Here is an 18,519-nt window from a genome sequence, read left to right as displayed (position 1 = left end):
ATGACATACTGACAGAATACAAGTGACGTTTTAACTCCACATCTTATCAAGAGTACCCCGCTACAGCACCTCCTGCGCAGGCTATGCACGGTATATTACACCTACATCCTTCAGAATTTTTCATAACATAATATCGAACCGATTCCACCCAGACACAAGGAGGCATCATCCAAATGGACAGAGGCAATTATGCTGCTGCCTTTTTCCATTCCAGATTGACTAAAATTCTAGCTCTATATGGTCTATGCATTGTAAATGGCAACTTCTGGCGTCTATTATTTGAATATCCAGCGAGACTTTGTAGATGGGAAAGAAGTGTATTTCTATCGTTAATATTGTGGAACTGACTGTGACATTACGCTTCCCTTGAAAAGCAGCATGTTCATAAAGCTCGTTTCAGGAGTACTCTAGGTGGCCCTTAAAAGGGCCTTTTGTTAGCGTGTTTCGGGAAAGGAGATCAGCCAAAGAGAGGAGCCAGATCTTAACCTCCAAAACCATACAGAGTGCGGCCCTGGCGCTTGAGAGCATAGACCACATCCATAGCTGTGACAGTCTTCCTCTTGGCGTGCTCGGTGTAAGTGACGGCGTCCCGGATCACATTCTCTAGAAAGACCTTCAGCACCCCACGGGTCTCCTCGTAGATGAGGCCAGAAATGCGCTTCACGCCACCTCTGCGAGCGAGACGGCGAATGGCAGGCTTCGTGATGCCCTGGATGTTGTCCCGCAGCACCTTCCTGTGGCGCTTAGCGCCTCCTTTCCCGAGTCCCTTACCACCTTTGCCTCTTCCTGACATCTTCAAACAGCTTGCGAGTTGCAATCAGTAAGAATGAGCTGATCGCCTCACAGCTGCCCTTTATTAAGAGGAAGAGCGGACCTGATGGGGGACCTAAAACTCGGAGAGGCGGAGACCTGGGTAGTCCGCCTTTTCTGACTTAGCACACCGCAATACAGTGGCAGCTTTCTCTTCGTCATCTCTATTCATTTCCGTGAACAGATATCTAATATAAATGTTTAAAAAAAATAATTGGATCCATTTGATCCCACATTTCGAGAGTAAAATGAGTATGGGTAAAATAGTAAAAGAAGGTCTTACACCTATAGCCAATTAACGAAAAGTAGTGACATTTCATTCTCCCTGAAATGATAAATAATATATTTTCCAAATACATATAGAGTGTTTATCGCTATTAAGTCGGACCCACACCAGCGCCTTGGGCTAGGAGGGCGATGCATCGGAATGGCCCAATGAGAGCCGAGCTAAATTCGGCGGGTCAAAACAAGTTAACCGGAGTGGACAATTCAAAACCCGGTAGGGGAACACTCCCCCAATGGCATGCCGCTTCTGAGGTGACCCTAGCTAAAAGTATTCCTGGCACCCAGGCTCGGTTCGCTTCGATCTCTAATTAGCGAGCGCCAGCGTATCAGCTATGTTCTCTCGCCGTCTTAAAATATTGTATATTAGGTGTAAATAATAATAGTATGTCAACTGGGTCAGCTGAACCGTACCTTAGAGCTCACCCACATTGCGACCCGGATCACTACTACTCCTCAAATAACCATTGAAGCGGTTTTTACAGCAACGAGCATCACTGGTACGTGTGCGCCTAAACGGGAATCCTATTTTGTGAGGTCATAATGGACTAGGTACAAGCAGGGGCACCGCAGTTTGCATCCCGTTGTTACTTTTGCAACGATATCATAGTATCTCGAAGACCGACTTTTAACCACCTGTTTATCAAGAATAAGTTGCTTAATAAGTCATCCTGCCTGAGATAGTAGCGATATTAACAAGGTAACAATCCAGTTTGTATCACTTGAACCAGACAGAAAATAATGTGCTAGTCACACAGCAACTACACGGGCAGTGTTTCTGCTGCGCTCTATTGCGTTTTAGAAGCCCTGGCATCTGTAGCTTTGACGAGTTCTGTAGAAACCTGATCTACATCTGGAACGTGTTTTACAGTACATGAGAGCGGAGAGAATGTCGCTGTGCACGCAGTAATCATCAACAGGGGGGTCTGTACTAGCTCGCACACTAGAGGGGAGTTCCCCAGCATCCGACTAACAAGATGCACATGTATAAGGAATGGAGAAACTACAACACAGCCTAGATTACTGTGATTCAGTCAAATTCAGGGAGACAGGACACAGCGCAAATAATAAGTTACAGCCCGATTAGCGAGGAGGTGGGTGGCTCTTAAAAGAGCCTTTGTGTTCGTGTGGGAGAGGAAGGGGAGATTACTTGGCGCTGGTGTACTTGGTGACGGCCTTGGTGCCCTCGGACACGGCGTGCTTGGCCAACTCTCCCGGCAGCAGCAGGCGTACGGCGGTCTGGATCTCCCGGGAGGTGATGGTGGAGCGCTTGTTGTAGTGAGCCAGGCGGGAAGCTTCCCCCGCAATGCGCTCAAAGATGTCATTGACAAAGGAGTTCATGATGCCCATAGCCTTGGAGGAGATGCCGGTGTCAGGGTGCACCTGCTTCAGCACCTTGTAGACGTAAATGGCGTAACTCTCCTTCCTGCTCTTTCTACGCTTCTTCCCATCCTTCTTCTGGGTCTTGGTTACGGCTTTCTTTGAGCCTTTCTTGGGCGCTGGAGCAGACTTTACTGGATCAGGCATTTTTACCACCCACTTGTCCTTTTACACAATGCAGAAAATTTGTGCGGTACAAAGCCCGGGGTTGCTGTATTTATAGGCAGCTTATGCAAACGAAGATTCACCGCTTCTGGTAACGCTATAGGGTAGAAGTGTCACGTGACACTGGGAGGTACCTAACACCCCCTTCACTACATATTGCGGATTGGTCTGTGGATAAACTTGAGCAGCATTGGTTCATTAGGAAGCAAACCAATCACAGAGCACGCGGTTGATCCTCTCTGAGTGTATATATAGGAGGAGGGCGGTATTACAGGCTCTAGTCATGGGCAAAGTGATTCACTGAACTGAGCTGAGACACATGACTCAGTTCAGTGAAGTGTCTCGAGTCAGTGTCTCGGCACATGAGTCATGACTCATCTGTAGTGGAATGTGTTGCAGAGACTGCACATGAATCAGTGAGTTGCCAGTGCTGGAGGATCAGTGCTGGACTCATGGAGTTATTCAGCTGCAGTGATTGTACAGTGTATCTGGGGGAGGCAGCTGCTTATGCTCTGATAATAATATATTAACATAGATTTACTGTTATGTTGATATATTATTAATAACCACTTATTGCATACTAGTTATAGAATATGACATTACTTTTGGCTGAGGAGAGAAAGCTTAACAGCCATGAAACACATCATTCATTCTGTAACTAAACCAAATAAAAACATTTTTTTTTTTTTTTTTTGCATACTTTGCTAATTGGATGATTTTAGGTGGCCTTGGATTTATTATATTATCCACTATCTAGCCTCCAGGGAGTTTGCCACCCACAATCACACTGAGCAGGATCAGTGAGCACTGAGCCGAGAGCCCTGTACCACAGGGGCTCCACCTCCTGCTGCATGAATCAGATTCATTCACTGAGTCACTGAGTCTACACAGTGTACAACTGTCTCACTCACTGGCAGACTCAGGATGAATCATGATTCATGACATGGATCAGGCACAGCAGCACAGCACTCACTGACTGGTGAGTCGTGACTGCTCCCTCCCACTGGGTGTCACCTGGTATAGCCTCTGGCCAATCACAGCTAAAGACAGCAGAACACACTGACTGAAGGACACAGGACACAGAGTTTCCTCCCTCTGTCTGAGAGAGGCTGCTGCTGCTGCTGTCTCGACTCATGAAACAGTGAGTGACTCGAATCATTCACACTTCCTGATGATTCGAGTCACTGTGTTGAGACAGAGAGTCAGTAGCCATCTCTAACAGGCTCACATTTCCTCTCGGTTTGTTGTCGAAAGATACTCTTTGTTTTGTGAACTGAACATGTCCGGCAGAGGCAAACAAGGCGGCAAGACCCGGGCTAAGGCCAAGACTCGCTCATCCAGGGCCGGTCTCCAGTTCCCAGTCGGTCGCGTTCACCGTCTGCTGAGGAAAGGAAACTATGCTGAGCGAGTGGGAGCCGGTGCCCCGGTCTATCTGGCCGCGGTGCTGGAGTACCTGACGGCTGAGATCCTGGAGCTCGCCGGAAACGCCGCCCGCGACAACAAGAAGACCCGCATCATCCCCCGCCACCTGCAGCTGGCTGTGCGCAACGACGAAGAGCTCAACAAGCTGCTCGGTGGGGTGACCATCGCCCAGGGAGGCGTTCTGCCCAACATCCAGGCCGTGCTGCTGCCCAAGAAGACCGAGAGCCACAAACCGGCCAAGAGCAAGTAATGTGAGGCTGGCAGCTTCCACCACAGAAACAATGTACCCGGCACACAACACAAAGGCTCTTTTCAGAGCCACCCACATCTTCCCAGGAGAGCTGTGTGTACTGCCATTGCTTGTGTTGTAGCGATATCTGACGGGCTAGCCGCGCTTTCCTCTCCACATCCCGTCCATACAACCGCTAAAGGTATAAACGCTCCCTTACCCTTTAGGAGCCCTGGTCTGTTGTGGTGAAATCGAATGATAGTCTGAATATTCCCTTTGCAATATCTGCATGCTGCAAATGAGGCCCCTTCCGCTTATAGGAGTGGGAAGCTGATCCGTATAAAGTATATAGAGGGAGAAACCATAGTCTCTCTCCGTGTGACGTAACAAAGCTAGAATGAAAACAGCTGCATTAAATAAAATGATTTGACCATTGAAAAGTGAGAATAGCCTCTTATCCCTGCTGAAGAAAATAGGTTGTACAAGGGTATCTAGGCGGAACACTAGTAACGATGTACTGTCTGTGAAGCAGTCCGTCCAAATATTTAATTTTTGACAGTCAACATTCCATTATTCACTTTGCGGCTTGCTTATCGTATTATATATGTAAACTTCATAGATTTGGCCTGTCATTTGAAGCTGCTATGGGTGGAGAGCGGAGGATTCATCCGCATCCTGTTACTCCGACATTGAGGGGTGACTTATGCTGCAGCTCGTTTAGAAAGACTTGGTGGCTCTGAAAAGAGCCTTTGTGTTGTTGCGTGTATAGGAAGTGCCGAGTATCTATGCCCTCTCCCCTCGGATCCTGCGGGCCAGCTGGATGTCTTTGGGCATGATGGTCACCCTCTTGGCGTGGATGGCGCACAGGTTGGTGTCCTCGAAGAGCCCCACCAGATAAGCCTCGCTGGCCTCTTGCAGGGCCATGACGGCGGAGCTCTGGAAGCGCAGGTCAGTCTTGAAGTCCTGGGCGATCTCACGCACCAGACGCTGGAAGGGCAGCTTGCGGATCAGCAGCTCAGTGGACTTCTGGTAGCGGCGGATCTCCCGAAGAGCAACGGTCCCGGGTCGGTAACGGTGAGGCTTCTTTACACCGCCGGTAGCTGGGGCGCTCTTCCGGGCGGCTTTGGTCGCCAGCTGCTTGCGGGGAGCTTTGCCGCCAGTGGACTTACGCGCTGTTTGCTTGGTCCTGGCCATCTCTAACGTCTGTAGAATGAATGGATGGAGAGCTGACGTTCTACAGCTCTATTTATACACATTGCTGCCCTGTAATTAGGGGACTTAGAAACGCCTTTCAACCTGATTGGTTTAGACAAAACCTTGGATTTTTCAAAAAGACCGCCAAGAATTGGTTTCTCCTTTTTTTTCCCCATCTCAATTGTACTTGTAAAGTAGAAATATATACCCCCTTACATAGCATATTCTGAAGCTTTAGATTTGAGTATAATCAGATTTTCGGAATGTGTATTATACTAACATAAAAGAGTAAATACTATATATATATATATATATATATATATATATATATATATATATATATATATATATATATACACAAGCTATAACTACTAATTCCAGGGAGATATTAATATATGACTGCAGTAAGAAAAGAAAAAAAAAAACACTCTGCATACTATTTGATCTAAAATAACAATCGTTTCATTATTAACCCATAAATACATATTATGTATTTTCTAGCATATAGTAAGTATGGTAGCTTTAAAATTGAGTATGAAAAGAACTTCTGCATGTGTGAAACGATTTGATACTAATGGGAGACAGTATTATAGCATGATACAATTGTAACTATCCTATTGAAACATTTGTGGATACAATCTGTGCACATGTATCCATTTAGACCACAAGCTAAACCTTATATGTCTGGGACATTGCATGAAGAAAATACAAGGCTACTGTAGATCTGGATTACATAAATGGGCAATTCTACTACTCAGTGGAAACTATGTAAAATAAATAAATAAATAAAACACAGAACTAAAGGACCTGCATGTACAGCCAATCGTGCATTGTCGTATTATAATCACTGAATTTGTATTTATGCACATGTATTTTATTGATATCCATTTTGCTTGTTCTTGGGGAGGAGGGAGGGGTCCAAAAAAACTACACTCTTAAAGAATTGAGAAAAAGTTATACTTATGATAATATAATAGAGTTTAGGCTCTTAAATGGGACCATAGGGATTTAAGGCCAATATATATTTACCATAGTTTATGTGAAGAAATAATAATAATTAAAAACAATCCTAATTCAATAATAATCTATCACCTCTTCTGATGGTGCAGCACGCCAACAATGTCTGCTCCAGAGTCCAACGTGAGTGTGCTACTACCCATGACTCCTCACTGTGCTATTACTTACCGCTGAGAAATAATTAGTAATATGGGGACATTTAATCAATGCACACATTCCATAGTAAGAAGGAGCAGGGCCTTTCTGCCTTTTTTTACTGGTTCTTTCTTTCTTTCTCTTTTTATACCATCCTTGGAGACGCAGAAAGCCACTGGTGTGGCACAGATCGAGTTCTGTGGTTTCCCTACTTGCTCTGGAGTTTCTTTGCAGACTCCCACTGCTCTAGAACCCTACTCCAGCCTGCCATCATTGGGTGGGGATGAGGTTCAGACCTTGATGGTACTTGCTGCTGGTCCACGCCCTTCAGTTAGCAGTCATCATCTCTGTTTGTCCATAACTCATGTCCATCCTCATTTGTCTTCCATTCCTCTACGGCGATCATCTTCTCTCAACACTGCTCTTGACCTGCCCTAGTCTATACCTGTGCTTTCCATCACTGGTCAATGCCGTTGAACTCTGGTCTGTTACTCTGCGTTGCCCTTCTCCTCACAAATTTGCATCCACAGTGGATCTCTGCTGACACAATGTTTCCCCAAGAGGTTCTGATGCTTCGGTCCGCAGCCGCCTCTTCTATACACCAGGCATTCCCAACCACGGTCCTCAAGACACACTAACAGTGCAGGTTTTAGTGATATCAAGGCTTCAGCACAGGTGACTTAATTAGTAGCTCAGTTATTTTGATTTAATCATCTGTGCTGCAGCCTGGATTTCACTAAAATCTGCACTGTTAGTGTGCCTTGAAGACCATGGTTGGGAATGCCTGCTCTGGACATTCAGCCTTGTGGTCTCGGTGCATCTTTCTCCTGCTGTCCGTCAGTGACGTTCACAGCTGAAGCTGCAGCACCTGCTTTTATCACGGTAGTACATTTACAAAGTAAGATTAGTTGAACCTGTGCTCCTCGGGTGACTGTTGTCTCTCTTCTTATTCTGCAAACTTCATCAGTTAAATTTACTCCCCAGAACTATTGTGTGCACATATGTCTATCATCCATTTATATGCCTAAATCATCGGACTATTATGTACTTTCTTGAAAATGGCATCCACTGCTTTTATTCTGCAATTAGTACTTGCCATGTAATAATTCTTCTTCTCCTCCTCCTCCTCCTCCTCACACCTGTGCACCTGCTAGGTTTCCCATTGCCATCCTAAACCCTTCACCTATTTATCCTCGTTTCATCCATTCCTCTCACCTAGCACTATTACAAGTGGTCTCTCTAATTATCCCCCTAATGATCCCTAATATTCCTACTTTTTCCCTCTAATTATACAAATATTCATAATGATTCCACATGGGAGGAATAGAAGTATTCCTCTTATAGAGCTCCGATGTCCTCTTTTAAAAATGCCAAAGTCTCATACTTTGGCATTTTTAAAAGAGGACTCGTAATGTGAACAGATTTTTAAAAGAGAACTCGTAATGGGAACAGATCACCATAGCCCTCACTCTGACACACCGATCTTGCATAAATGTACATTCATGTCTGTATGGGTAATTTCATAAACATTTGGGGAAAATGCCACCAACATTCTACACGTCGGGGAGAATCTCAGACAGGCAGGGTTAACCTGTGGCTGACTATGCTGGGTATCTCTCTTTTGTCACAGTAACTAGAGTTCCTAAACAAGACTGCCAATACGCTGTGGGGCAACCTGCCTGTGCTAGCCACCCGGGTGTACAGGAGCCCAACCATCACCTTTATGTCTTTGAAAATGCTGCCACCCCTGCACAGACTGAGCCCCAGATCACCTTCGTTACATGTAGTGCCAGGGGGACAGAAAAATGCCCCAATCAGACGTTTTAGCCTCGCAGAAAAGTACAGATGTGTTACATGCTGGACAGATCCAGCCAGGTGTAAGTAAGCTGACAGCGGCTATTCCTGGCTCTCTTTGCAGCGCCTTGGCTAGCAATGGCCGTGTAGGCTTAGGGGAGACCTTGGAGTACTGGTGTGGTGCAGAGAGGCGGCACGCTGCTTTTCTCATGCCCTATAAAAGACTCTTTTTCTGCGTTAGGGAAACACAAGGTGAGGGCAGATTTCCCCTTACACTCAGACAGGGAAGGGTTTACAAAGACTGCTTATTCCGCCAATGAGAGCACAGAACGCACCAGGCTCAGCAGCCAATTACAGCACAGCAGGCACCGTATATAAAAGACGTCAGAGAGCGGCTTGTGCTGTATTACCATTTGTTGGTTAAAGTGATGTTGAGCTAACATGGCAGAAACTGCACCAGCCGTCGCCGCTGTCCCGCCGTCAGAGGGCGCAGCCAAAAAGAAGAGGCAGCCGAAGAAAGCTGCAGGGGGAGCCAAGAAAAGCGGCAAGTCTTCCGGGCCCAGCGTTTCCGAGCTGATCTTAAAGGCAGTGGCCGCCTCCAAGGAGCGCAGTGGAGTTTCTCTTGCCGCCCTGAAGAAGGCACTGGCTGCCGGAGGCTACGATGTGGAGAGGAACAACAGTCGCATCAAAGTGGGGGTGAAAGGATTGGTGACCAAAGGAACGCTCACCCAGGTGAAAGGCACCGGCGCTTCCGGCTCCTTCAAGCTCAATAAGAATCAGCTGGAGAGCAAGAAGGCCGCCCTGAAGCCCAATAAACCAGCGGCAAAGAAAGTGGCCAAGTCCCCGAAGAAGCCCAAGAAAGCTCCGAGTGCAGCCAAGAGCCCCAAGAAGGTGAAGAAACCCACAAAAGCGGCTGCTGCCAAAAGCCCAAAGAAGCCTAAAGCCGCGAAGGCCAAGAAAGCGGCCAGGAGTCCGGCCAAGAAGGCGGCGAAGCCCAAAGCAGCCAAGAAGGCGGCGAAGCCCAAAGCCGCCAAAAGCCCGGCCAAGAAGGTAGCTAAGCCCAAGAAAGCTGCGGCCAAGAAGTGATGGAAGAGCCGCCGTAGCAGCCTCGCTTCCTTGTTATCCCCCCAAAGGCTCTTTTCAGAGCCACCCACCCTGTCCCGGCAGAGCTGTAGGCGCACGGCGTGACCAGTTGGGGGCGCCCTGTGTACAGATATTGAGTCACCACATAACGTTACAGTTCAGCAGTCTCTCCGTGGGATTTTTGGTTGCTTATTAATACGTAACGCAGGGTTATTTATTAGCGCTACTGTAGCAAGACTGATCGGGAAATAATTAGTGATAAGCGGGTTCGGTTTCTCGGAAACCGAACCCCCCCGAACTTCACGCTTTTTACACAGGTCCGAGGCAGACTCGGATCTTCCCGCCTTGCTCGGTTAACCCGAGCGCGCCCGAACGTCATCATCCCGCTGTCGGATTCTCGCGAGGCTCGGATTCTATATAAGGAGCTGCGCGTCGCCGCCATTTTCACACGTGCATTGAGATTGATAGGGAGAGGACGTGGCTGGCGTCCTCTCCGTTTAGAATAGAAATAGATATTGAGAGTGAGACACTTGATTTACTGGAGCTTAGGAGTACTCAGAGAGTGCAGAGTTTACTAGTGACTGACCAGTGACCACCAGTGCAGTTTTATTATTATTTAATATAATCCGTTCTCTGCCTGAAAAAAAAACGATACACAGTGACACAGTATACCATGTCTGTGCTCTGCCTCAGTGTGCTGCATCATCTATGTATATCTGACTGTGCTGAGTGCTCACTGCTCACACAGCTGAATTGTGGGGGAGACTGGGGAGCAGTTATAGCAGGAGTACATATATTTATTAACAGTGCACACTTTTGCTGCCAGAGTGCCACTGCCAGTGTGACTGACCAGTGACCAGTGACCACCAGTATATTGTGATTGTCTGCCTGAAAAAGTTAAACACTCGTCGTGTGGTGTTTTTATTCTATAAACGCATTCTGCTGACAGTGTCCAGCAGGTCCGTCATTATATAATATATACCTGTCCTGCAGTAGTGATATATATATATATATATTTTATATCATTATCATCCAGTCTATACTAGCAGCAGACGCAGTACGGTAGTCCACGGCTGTAGCTACCTCTGTGTCGGCAGTCGCTCGTCCATAATTGTATACCTACCTGTGGTGTTTATTTTTTTTCTATCTTCTTCATACTAGTAGTTAACTTTAGGAGTCTGCAGTGCTGACAGTGTCCAGCAGGTCCATCATTATATAATATATACCTGTCCGGCTGCAGTAGTGATATATATATATTTTTTATATCATTATCATCCAGTCTATATTAGCAGCAGACGCAGTACGGTAGTCCACGGCTGTAGCTACCTCTGTGTCGGCAGTCGCTCGTCCATCCAAAAGTATACTAGTATCCATCCATCTCCATTGTTTACCTGAGGTGCCTTTTAGTTGTGCCTATTAAAATATGGAGAACAAAAATGTTGAGGTTCCAAAAATAGGGAAAGATCAAGATCGACTTCCACCTCGTGCTGAAGCTGCTGCCACTAGTCATGGCCGAGACAATGAAATGCCAGCAACGTCGTCTGCCAAGGCCGATGCCCAATGTCATAGTACAGAGCATGTAAAATACAAAACACCAAATATCAGTAAAAAAAGGACTCAAAAATCTAAAATAAAATTGTCGGAGGAGAAGCGTAAACTTGCCAATATGCCATTTACCACACGGAGTGGCAAGGAACGGCTGAGGCCCTGGCCTATGTTCATGGCTAGTGGTTCAGCTTCACATGAGGATGGAAGCACTCAGCCTCTCGCTAGAAAAATGAAAAGACTCAAGCTGGCAAAAGCACAGCAAAGAACTGTGCGTTCTTCGAAATCACAAATCCACAAGGAGAGTCCAATTGTGTCGTTTGCGATGCCTGACCTTCCCAACACTGGACGTGAAGAGCATGCGCCTTCCACCATTTGCACGCCCCCTGCAAGTGCTGGAAGGAGCACCCGCAGTCCAGTTCCTGATAGTCAGATTGAAGATGTCAGTGTTGAAGTACACCAGGATGAGGAGGATATGGGTGTTGCTGGCGCTGGGGAGGAAATTGACCAGGAGGATTCTGATGGTGAGGTGGTTTGTTTAAGTCAGGCACCCGGGGAGTTACCTGTTGTCCGTGGGAGGAATAGGGCCATTGACATGCCTGGTGAAAATACCAAAAAAATCAGCTCTTCGGTGTGGAAGTATTTCAACAGAAATGCGGACAACATTTGTCAAGCCGTGTGTTGCCTTTGTCAAGCTGTAATAAGTAGGGGTAAGGACGTTAACCACCTCGGAACATCCTCCCTTATACGTCACCTGCAGCGCATTCATCATAAGTCAGTGACAAGTTCAAAAACTTTGGGCGACAGCGGAAGCAGTCCACTGACCAGTAAATCCCTTCCTCTTGTAACCAAGCTCACGCAAACCACCCCACCAACTCCCTCAGTGTCAATTTCCTCCTTCCCCAGGAATGCCAATAGTCCTGCAGGCCATGTCACTGGCAATTCTGACGAGTCCTCTCCTGCCTGGGATTCCTCCGATGCATCCTTGCGTGTAACGCCTACTGCTGCTGGCGCTGCTGTTGTTGCTGCTGGGAGTCGATGGTCATCCCAGAGGGGAAGTCGTACTCGTAAGACCACTTTTACTACTTCCACCAAGCAATTGACTGTCCAACAGTCCTTTGCGAGGAAGATGAAATATCACAGCAGTCATCCTGCTGCAAAGCGGATAACTGAGGCCTTGGCATCCTGGGCGGTGAGAAACGTGGTTCCGGTATCCATCATTACTGCAGAGCCAACTAGAGAGTTGTTGGAGGCACTGTGTCCCCGGTACCAAATACCATCTAGGTTCCATTTCTCTAGGCAGGCGATACCGAAAATGTACACAGACCTCAGAAAAAGACTCACCAGTGTCCTAAAAAATGCAGTTGTACCCAATGTCCACTTAACCACGGACATGTGGACAAGTGGAGCAGGGCAGGCTCAGGACTATATGACTGTGACAGCCCACTGGGTAGATGTATGGACTCCCGCCGCAAGAACAGCTGCGGCGGTACCAGTAGCAGCATCTCGCAAACGCCAACTCTTTCCTAGGCAGGCTACGCTTTGTATCACCGCTTTCCAGAATACGCACACAGCTAAAAACCTCTTACGGCAACTGAGGAAGATCATCGCAGAATGGCTTACCCCAATTGGACTCTCCTGTGGATTTGTGGCATCGGACAACGCCAGCAATATTGTGTGTGCATTAAATCTGGGCAAATTCCAGCACGTCCCATGTTTTGCACATACCTTGAATTTGGTGGTAAAGAATTATTTAAAAAACGAGAGGGGCGTGCAAGAGATGCTGTCGGTGGCCAGAAGAATTGCGGGACACTTTCGGCGTACAGGCACCACGTACAGAAGACTGGAGCACCACCAAAAACGCCTGAACCTGCCCTGCCATCATCTGAAGCAAGAAGTGGTAACGAGGTGGAATTCAACCCTCTATATGCTACAGAGGTTGGAGGAGCAGCAAAAGGCCATTCAAGCCTATACAACTGAGCACGATATAGGAGGTGGAATGCACCTGTCTCAAGCGCAGTGGAGAATGCTTTCAACGTTGTGCAAGGTTCTGCAACCTTTTGAACTTGCCACACGTGAAGTCAGTTCAGACACTGCCAGCCTGAGTCAGGTCATTCCCCTCATCAGGCTTTTGCAGAAGAAGCTGGAGACATTGAAGGAGGAGCTAACACAGAGCGATTCCGCTAGGCATGTGGGACTTGTGGATGGAGCCCTTAATTCGCTTAACAAGGATTCACGGGTGGTCAATCTGTTGAAATCAGAGCACTACATTTTGGCCACCGTGCTCGATCCTAGATTTAAAACCTACCTTGGATCTCTCTTTCCGGCAGACACAAGTCTGCAGGGGTTCAAAGAACTGCTGGTGACAAAATTGTCAAGTCAAGCGGAACGCGACCTGTCAACATCTCCTCCTTCACATTCTCCCGCAACTGGGGGTGCGAGGAAAAGGCTCAGAATTCCGAGCCCACCCTCTGGCGGTGATGCAGGGCAGTCTGGAGCGACTGCTGATGCTGACATCTGGTCCGGACTGAAGGACCTGACAACGATTACGGACATGTCGTCTACTGTCAGTGCATATGATTCTCTCCCCATTGAAAGAATGGTGGAGGATTATATGAGTGACCGCATCCAAGTAGGCACGTCAGACAGTCCGTACTTATACTGGCAGGAAAAAGAGGCAATTTGGAGGCCCTTGCACAAACTAGCTTTATTCTACCTAAGTTGCCCTCCCACAAGTGTGTACTACGAAAGAGTGTTTAGTGCAGCCGCTCACCTTGTCAGCAATCGGCGTACGAGGTTACATCCAGAAAATGTGGAGAAGATGATGTTCATTAAAATGAATTATAATCAATTCCTCCGTGGAGACATTGACCAGCAGCAATTGCCTCCACAAAGTACACAGGGAGCTGAGATGGTGGATTCCAGTGGGGACGAATTGATAATCTGTGAGGAGGGGGATGTACACGGTGATATATCGGAGGATGATGATGAGGTGGACATCTTGACTCTGTAGAGCCAGTTTGTGCAAGGAGAGATTAATTGCTTCTTTTTTGGTGGGGGTCCAAACCAACCCGTCATTTCAGTCACAGTCGTGTGGCAGACCCTGTCAATGAAATGATGGGTTGGTTAAAGTGTGCATGTCCTGTTTATACAACATAAGGGTGGGTGGGAGGGCCCAAGGACAATTCCATCTTGCACCTCTTTTTTCTTTCATTTTTCTTTGCGTCATGTGCTGTTTGGGGAGTAGTTTTTGGAAGGGCCATCCTGCGTGACACTGCAGTGACACTCCTAGATGGGCCAGGTGTTTGTGTCGGCCACTTGGGTCGCTTATCTTAGTCACACAGCTACCTCATTGCGCCTCTTTTTTTCTTCTTTGCGTCATGTGCTGTTTGGGGGGTGTTTTTTGGAAGGGCCATCCTGCGTGACACTGCAGTGCCACTCCTAGATGGGCCAGGTGTTTGTGTCGGCCACTTGGGTCGCTTATCTTAGTCACACAGCTACCTCATTGCGCCTCTTTTTTTCTTTGCGTCATGTGCTGTTTGGGGGTGTTTTTTGGAAGGGCCATCCTGCGTGACACTGCAGTGCCACTCCTAGATGGGCCAGGTGTTTGTGTCGGCCACTTGGGTCGCTTATCTTAGTCACACAGCTACCTCATTGCGCCTCTTTTTTTCTTTGCGTCATGTGCTGTTTGGGGGGTGTTTTTTGGAAGGGCCATCCTGCGTGACACTGCAGTGCCACTCCTAGATGGGCCAGGTGTTTGTGTCGGACACTAGGGTCGCTTATCTTAGTCACACAGCTACCTCATTGCGCCTCTTTTTTTTCTTCTTTGCGTCATGTGCTGTTTGGGGAGTAGTTTTTTGAAGGGCCATCCTGCGTGACACTGCAGTGCCACTCCTAGATGGGCCAGGTGTTTGTGTCGGCCACTTGGGTCGCTGAGCTTAGTCATCCAGCGACCTCGGTGCAAATTTTAGGACTAAAAATAATATTGTGAGGTGTTCAGAATAGACTGAAAATGAGTGGAAATTATGCTTATTGAGGTTAATAATACTTTGGGATCAAAATGACCCCCAAATTCTATGATTTAAGCTGTTTTTTAGGGTTTTTTGAAAAAAACACCCGAATCCAAAACACACCCGAATCCGACAAAAAAAATTTGGTGAGGTTTTGCCAAAACGCGTTCGAACCCAAAACACGGCCGCGGAACCGAACCCAAAACCAAAACCCGAAAAATTTCCGGTGCTCATCACTAGAAATAATACCTGGATGTCCTGCTTCCTACCTCAGGCCGCTCACAATAGCGGCATGCTTCCTTCCTGTGTACTCGAACACTCACCATTCCCTGTGGTGAACAGTCTGCAGGGTAGCTGCTGAAAAGCAAGTATCCTTTTAATGTTTGTTTGCACTTTTTGAGAACACTAGCTACACAATAACAGGGAGATTGCTATACCAGAAAGAGAACCTCCAGTAGAGACAAATGGTTCTGTGCAGTTTCTATTCCCCTGTATCAGAGTCGTTGGCGAGTAAGCTTGCCTACTTAATAATTGTTCAAGAGGTCGTTGTAACAGATTATATATAAACTACACTTGGAGAAACATTCACAGCTGTGCCTTAATACACTATGCTTGAATTTTAGGACATGTATTCTGTCAGTATGTCATCGTCATAATACAAGTGACGTTTTAACTCCACATCTTATCAAGAGTACCCCGCTACAGCACCTCCTGCGCAGGCTATGCACGGTATATTACACCTACATCCTTCAGAATTTTTCATAACATAATATCGAACCGATTCCACCCAGACACAAGGAGGCATCATCCAAATGGACAGAGGCAATTATGCTGCTGCCTTTTTCCATTCCAGATTGACTAAAATTCTAGCTCTATATGGTCTATGCATTGTAAATGGCAACTTCTGGCGTCTATTATTTGAATATCCAGCGAGACTTTGCAGATGGGAAAGAAGTGTATTTCTATCGTTAATATTGTGGAACTGACTGTGACATTACGCTTCCCTTGAAAAGCAGCATGTTCATAAAGCTCGTTTCAGGAGTACTCTAGGTGGCCCTTAAAAGGGCCTTTTGTTAGCGTGTTTCGGGAAAGGAGATCAGCCAAAGAGAGGAGCCAGATCTTAACCTCCAAAACCATACAGAGTGCGGCCCTGGCGCTTGAGAGCATAGACCACATCCATAGCTGTGACAGTCTTCCTCTTGGCGTGCTCGGTGTAAGTGACGGCGTCCCGGATCACATTCTCTAGAAAGACCTTCAGCACCCCACGGGTCTCCTCGTAGATGAGGCCAGAAATGCGCTTCACGCCACCTCTGCGAGCGAGACGGCGAATGGCAGGCTTCGTGATGCCCTGGATGTTGTCCCGCAGCACCTTCCTGTGGCGCTTAGCGCCTCCTTTCCCGAGTCCCTTACCACCTTTGCCTCTTCCTGACATCTTCAAACAGCTTGCGAGTTGCAATCAGTAAGAATGAGCTGATCGCCTCACAGCTGCCCTTTATTAAGAGGAAGAGCGGACCTGATGGGGGACCTAAAACTCGGAGAGGCGGAGACCTGGGTAGTCCGCCTTTTCTGACTTAGCACACCGCAATACAGTGGCAGCTTTCTCTTCGTCATCTCTATTCATTTCCGTGAACAGATATCTAATATAAATGTTTAAAAAAAATAATTGGATCCATTTGATCCCACATTTCGAGAGTAAAATGAGTATGGGTAAAATAGTAAAAGAAGGTCTTACACCTATAGCCAATTAACGAAAAGTAGTGACATTTCATTCTCCCTGAAATGATAAATAATATATTTTCCAAATACATATAGAGTGTTTATCGCTATTAAGTCGGACCCACACCAGCGCCTTGGGCTAGGAGGGCGATGCATCGGAATGGCCCAATGAGAGCCGAGCTAAATTCGGCGGGTCAAAACAAGTTAACCGGAGTGGACAATTCAAAACCCGGTAGGGGAACACTCCCCCAATGGCACGCCGCTTCTGAGGTGACCCTAGCTAAAAGTATTCCTGGCACCCAGGCTCGGTTCGCTTCGATCTCTAATTAGCGAGCGCCAGCGTATCAGCTATGTTCTCTCGCCGTCTTAAAATATTGTATATTAGGTGTAAATAATAATAGTATGTCAACTGGGTCAGCTGAACCGTACCTTAGAGCTCACCCACATTGCGACCCGGATCACTACTACTCCTCAAATAACCATTGAAGCGGTTTTTACAGCAACGAGCATCACTGGTACGTGTGCGCCTAAACGGGAATCCTATTTTGTGAGGTCATAATGGACTAGGTACAAGCAGGGGCACCGCAGTTTGCATCCCGTTGTTACTTTTGCAACGATATCATAGTATCTCGAAGACCGACTTTTAACCACCTGTTTATCAAGAATAAGTTGCTTAATAAGTCATCCTGCCTGAGATAGTAGCGATATTAACAAGGTAACAATCCAGTTTGTATCACTTGAACCAGACAGAAAATAATGTGCTAGTCACACAGCAACTACACGGGCAGTGTTTCTGCTGCGCTCTATTGCGTTTTAGAAGCCCTGGCATCTGTAGCTTTGACGAGTTCTGTAGAAACCTGATCTACATCTGGAACGTGTTTTACAGTACATGAGAGCGGAGAGAATGTCGCTGTGCACGCAGTAATCATCAACAGGGGGGTCTGTACTAGCTCGCACACTAGAGGGGAGTTCCCCAGCATCCGACTAACAAGATGCACATGTATAAGGAATGGAGAAACTACAACACAGCCTAGATTACTGTGATTCAGTCAAATTCAGGGAGACAGGACACAGCGCAAATAATAACAGTTACAGCCCGATTAGCGAGGAGGTGGGTGGCTCTTAAAAGAGCCTTTGTGTTCGTGTGGGAGAGGAAGGGGAGATTACTTGGCGCTGGTGTACTTGGTGACGGCCTTGGTGCCCTCGGACACGGCGTGCTTGGCCAACTCTCCCGGCAGCAGCAGGCGTACGGCGGTCTGGATCTCCCGGGAGGTGATGGTGGAGCGCTTGTTGTAGTGAGCCAGGCGGGAAGCTTCCCCCGCAATGCGCTCAAAGATGTCATTGACAAAGGAGTTCATGATGCCCATAGCCTTGGAGGAGATGCCGGTGTCAGGGTGCACCTGCTTCAGCACCTTGTAGACGTAAATGGCGTAACTCTCCTTCCTGCTCTTTCTACGCTTCTTCCCATCCTTCTTCTGGGTCTTGGTTACGGCTTTCTTTGAGCCTTTCTTGGGCGCTGGAGCAGACTTTACTGGATCAGGCATTTTTACCACCCACTTGTCCTTTTACACAATGCAGAAAATTTGTGCGGTACAAAGCCCGGGGTTGCTGTATTTATAGGCAGCTTATGCAAACGAAGATTCACCGCTTCTGGTAACGCTATAGGGTAGAAGTGTCACGTGACACTGGGAGGTACCTAACACCCCCTTCACTACATATTGCGGATTGGTCTGTGGA

The 18,519-nt window shown here is 47.2% G+C and overlaps 7 protein-coding genes across 7 annotated transcripts; 2 read left to right on the top strand and 5 right to left on the bottom strand.

Moving 5' to 3' along the window:
* Positions 1-481: 481 nt before the first annotated feature.
* Positions 482-793, bottom strand: LOC134934396 (histone H4). Its single transcript, XM_063929843.1, has one exon. It carries the CDS (start codon positions 791-793, stop codon positions 482-484), a length of 312 nt encoding a protein of 103 aa, XP_063785913.1.
* Positions 794-2,211: 1,418 nt separating this feature from the next.
* Positions 2,212-2,619, bottom strand: LOC134936529 (histone H2B 1.1-like). The gene has a single exon (XM_063931596.1). The coding sequence runs from the start codon at positions 2,617-2,619 to the stop codon at positions 2,239-2,241; it is 381 nt and encodes a 126-aa protein (XP_063787666.1). The 3' UTR covers positions 2,212-2,238.
* A 1,297-nt stretch (positions 2,620-3,916) lies between these two features.
* LOC134936528 (histone H2A type 1-like) lies at positions 3,917-4,377 on the top strand. Its single transcript, XM_063931595.1, has one exon. The coding sequence runs from the start codon at positions 3,917-3,919 to the stop codon at positions 4,307-4,309; it is 393 nt and encodes a 130-aa protein (XP_063787665.1). The 3' UTR covers positions 4,310-4,377.
* A 694-nt stretch (positions 4,378-5,071) lies between these two features.
* On the bottom strand, positions 5,072-5,482 carry LOC134936526 (histone H3). Its single transcript, XM_063931593.1, has one exon. The coding sequence runs from the start codon at positions 5,480-5,482 to the stop codon at positions 5,072-5,074; it is 411 nt and encodes a 136-aa protein (XP_063787663.1).
* Positions 5,483-8,869: 3,387 nt separating this feature from the next.
* Positions 8,870-9,514, top strand: LOC134934902 (histone H1C-like). Its single transcript, XM_063930239.1, has one exon. The coding sequence runs from the start codon at positions 8,870-8,872 to the stop codon at positions 9,512-9,514; it is 645 nt and encodes a 214-aa protein (XP_063786309.1).
* Positions 9,515-16,186: 6,672 nt separating this feature from the next.
* On the bottom strand, positions 16,187-16,498 carry LOC134934395 (histone H4). Its single transcript, XM_063929842.1, has one exon. It carries the CDS (start codon positions 16,496-16,498, stop codon positions 16,187-16,189), a length of 312 nt encoding a protein of 103 aa, XP_063785912.1.
* A 1,420-nt stretch (positions 16,499-17,918) lies between these two features.
* LOC134934900 (histone H2B 1.1-like) lies at positions 17,919-18,326 on the bottom strand. Its single transcript, XM_063930238.1, has one exon. The coding sequence runs from the start codon at positions 18,324-18,326 to the stop codon at positions 17,946-17,948; it is 381 nt and encodes a 126-aa protein (XP_063786308.1). The 3' UTR covers positions 17,919-17,945.
* Between the last annotated feature and the right edge of the window lie 193 nt (positions 18,327-18,519).

The sequence above is a fragment of the Pseudophryne corroboree genome, chromosome 6 (assembly GCF_028390025.1).
Source record: "Pseudophryne corroboree isolate aPseCor3 chromosome 6, aPseCor3.hap2, whole genome shotgun sequence".
Classification (NCBI taxonomy): Eukaryota; Metazoa; Chordata; class Amphibia; order Anura; family Myobatrachidae; genus Pseudophryne; species Pseudophryne corroboree.
The sequence above is the reverse complement of the archived record's forward strand: the minus strand, read 5'-3'. Positions and strand labels throughout refer to the sequence as shown.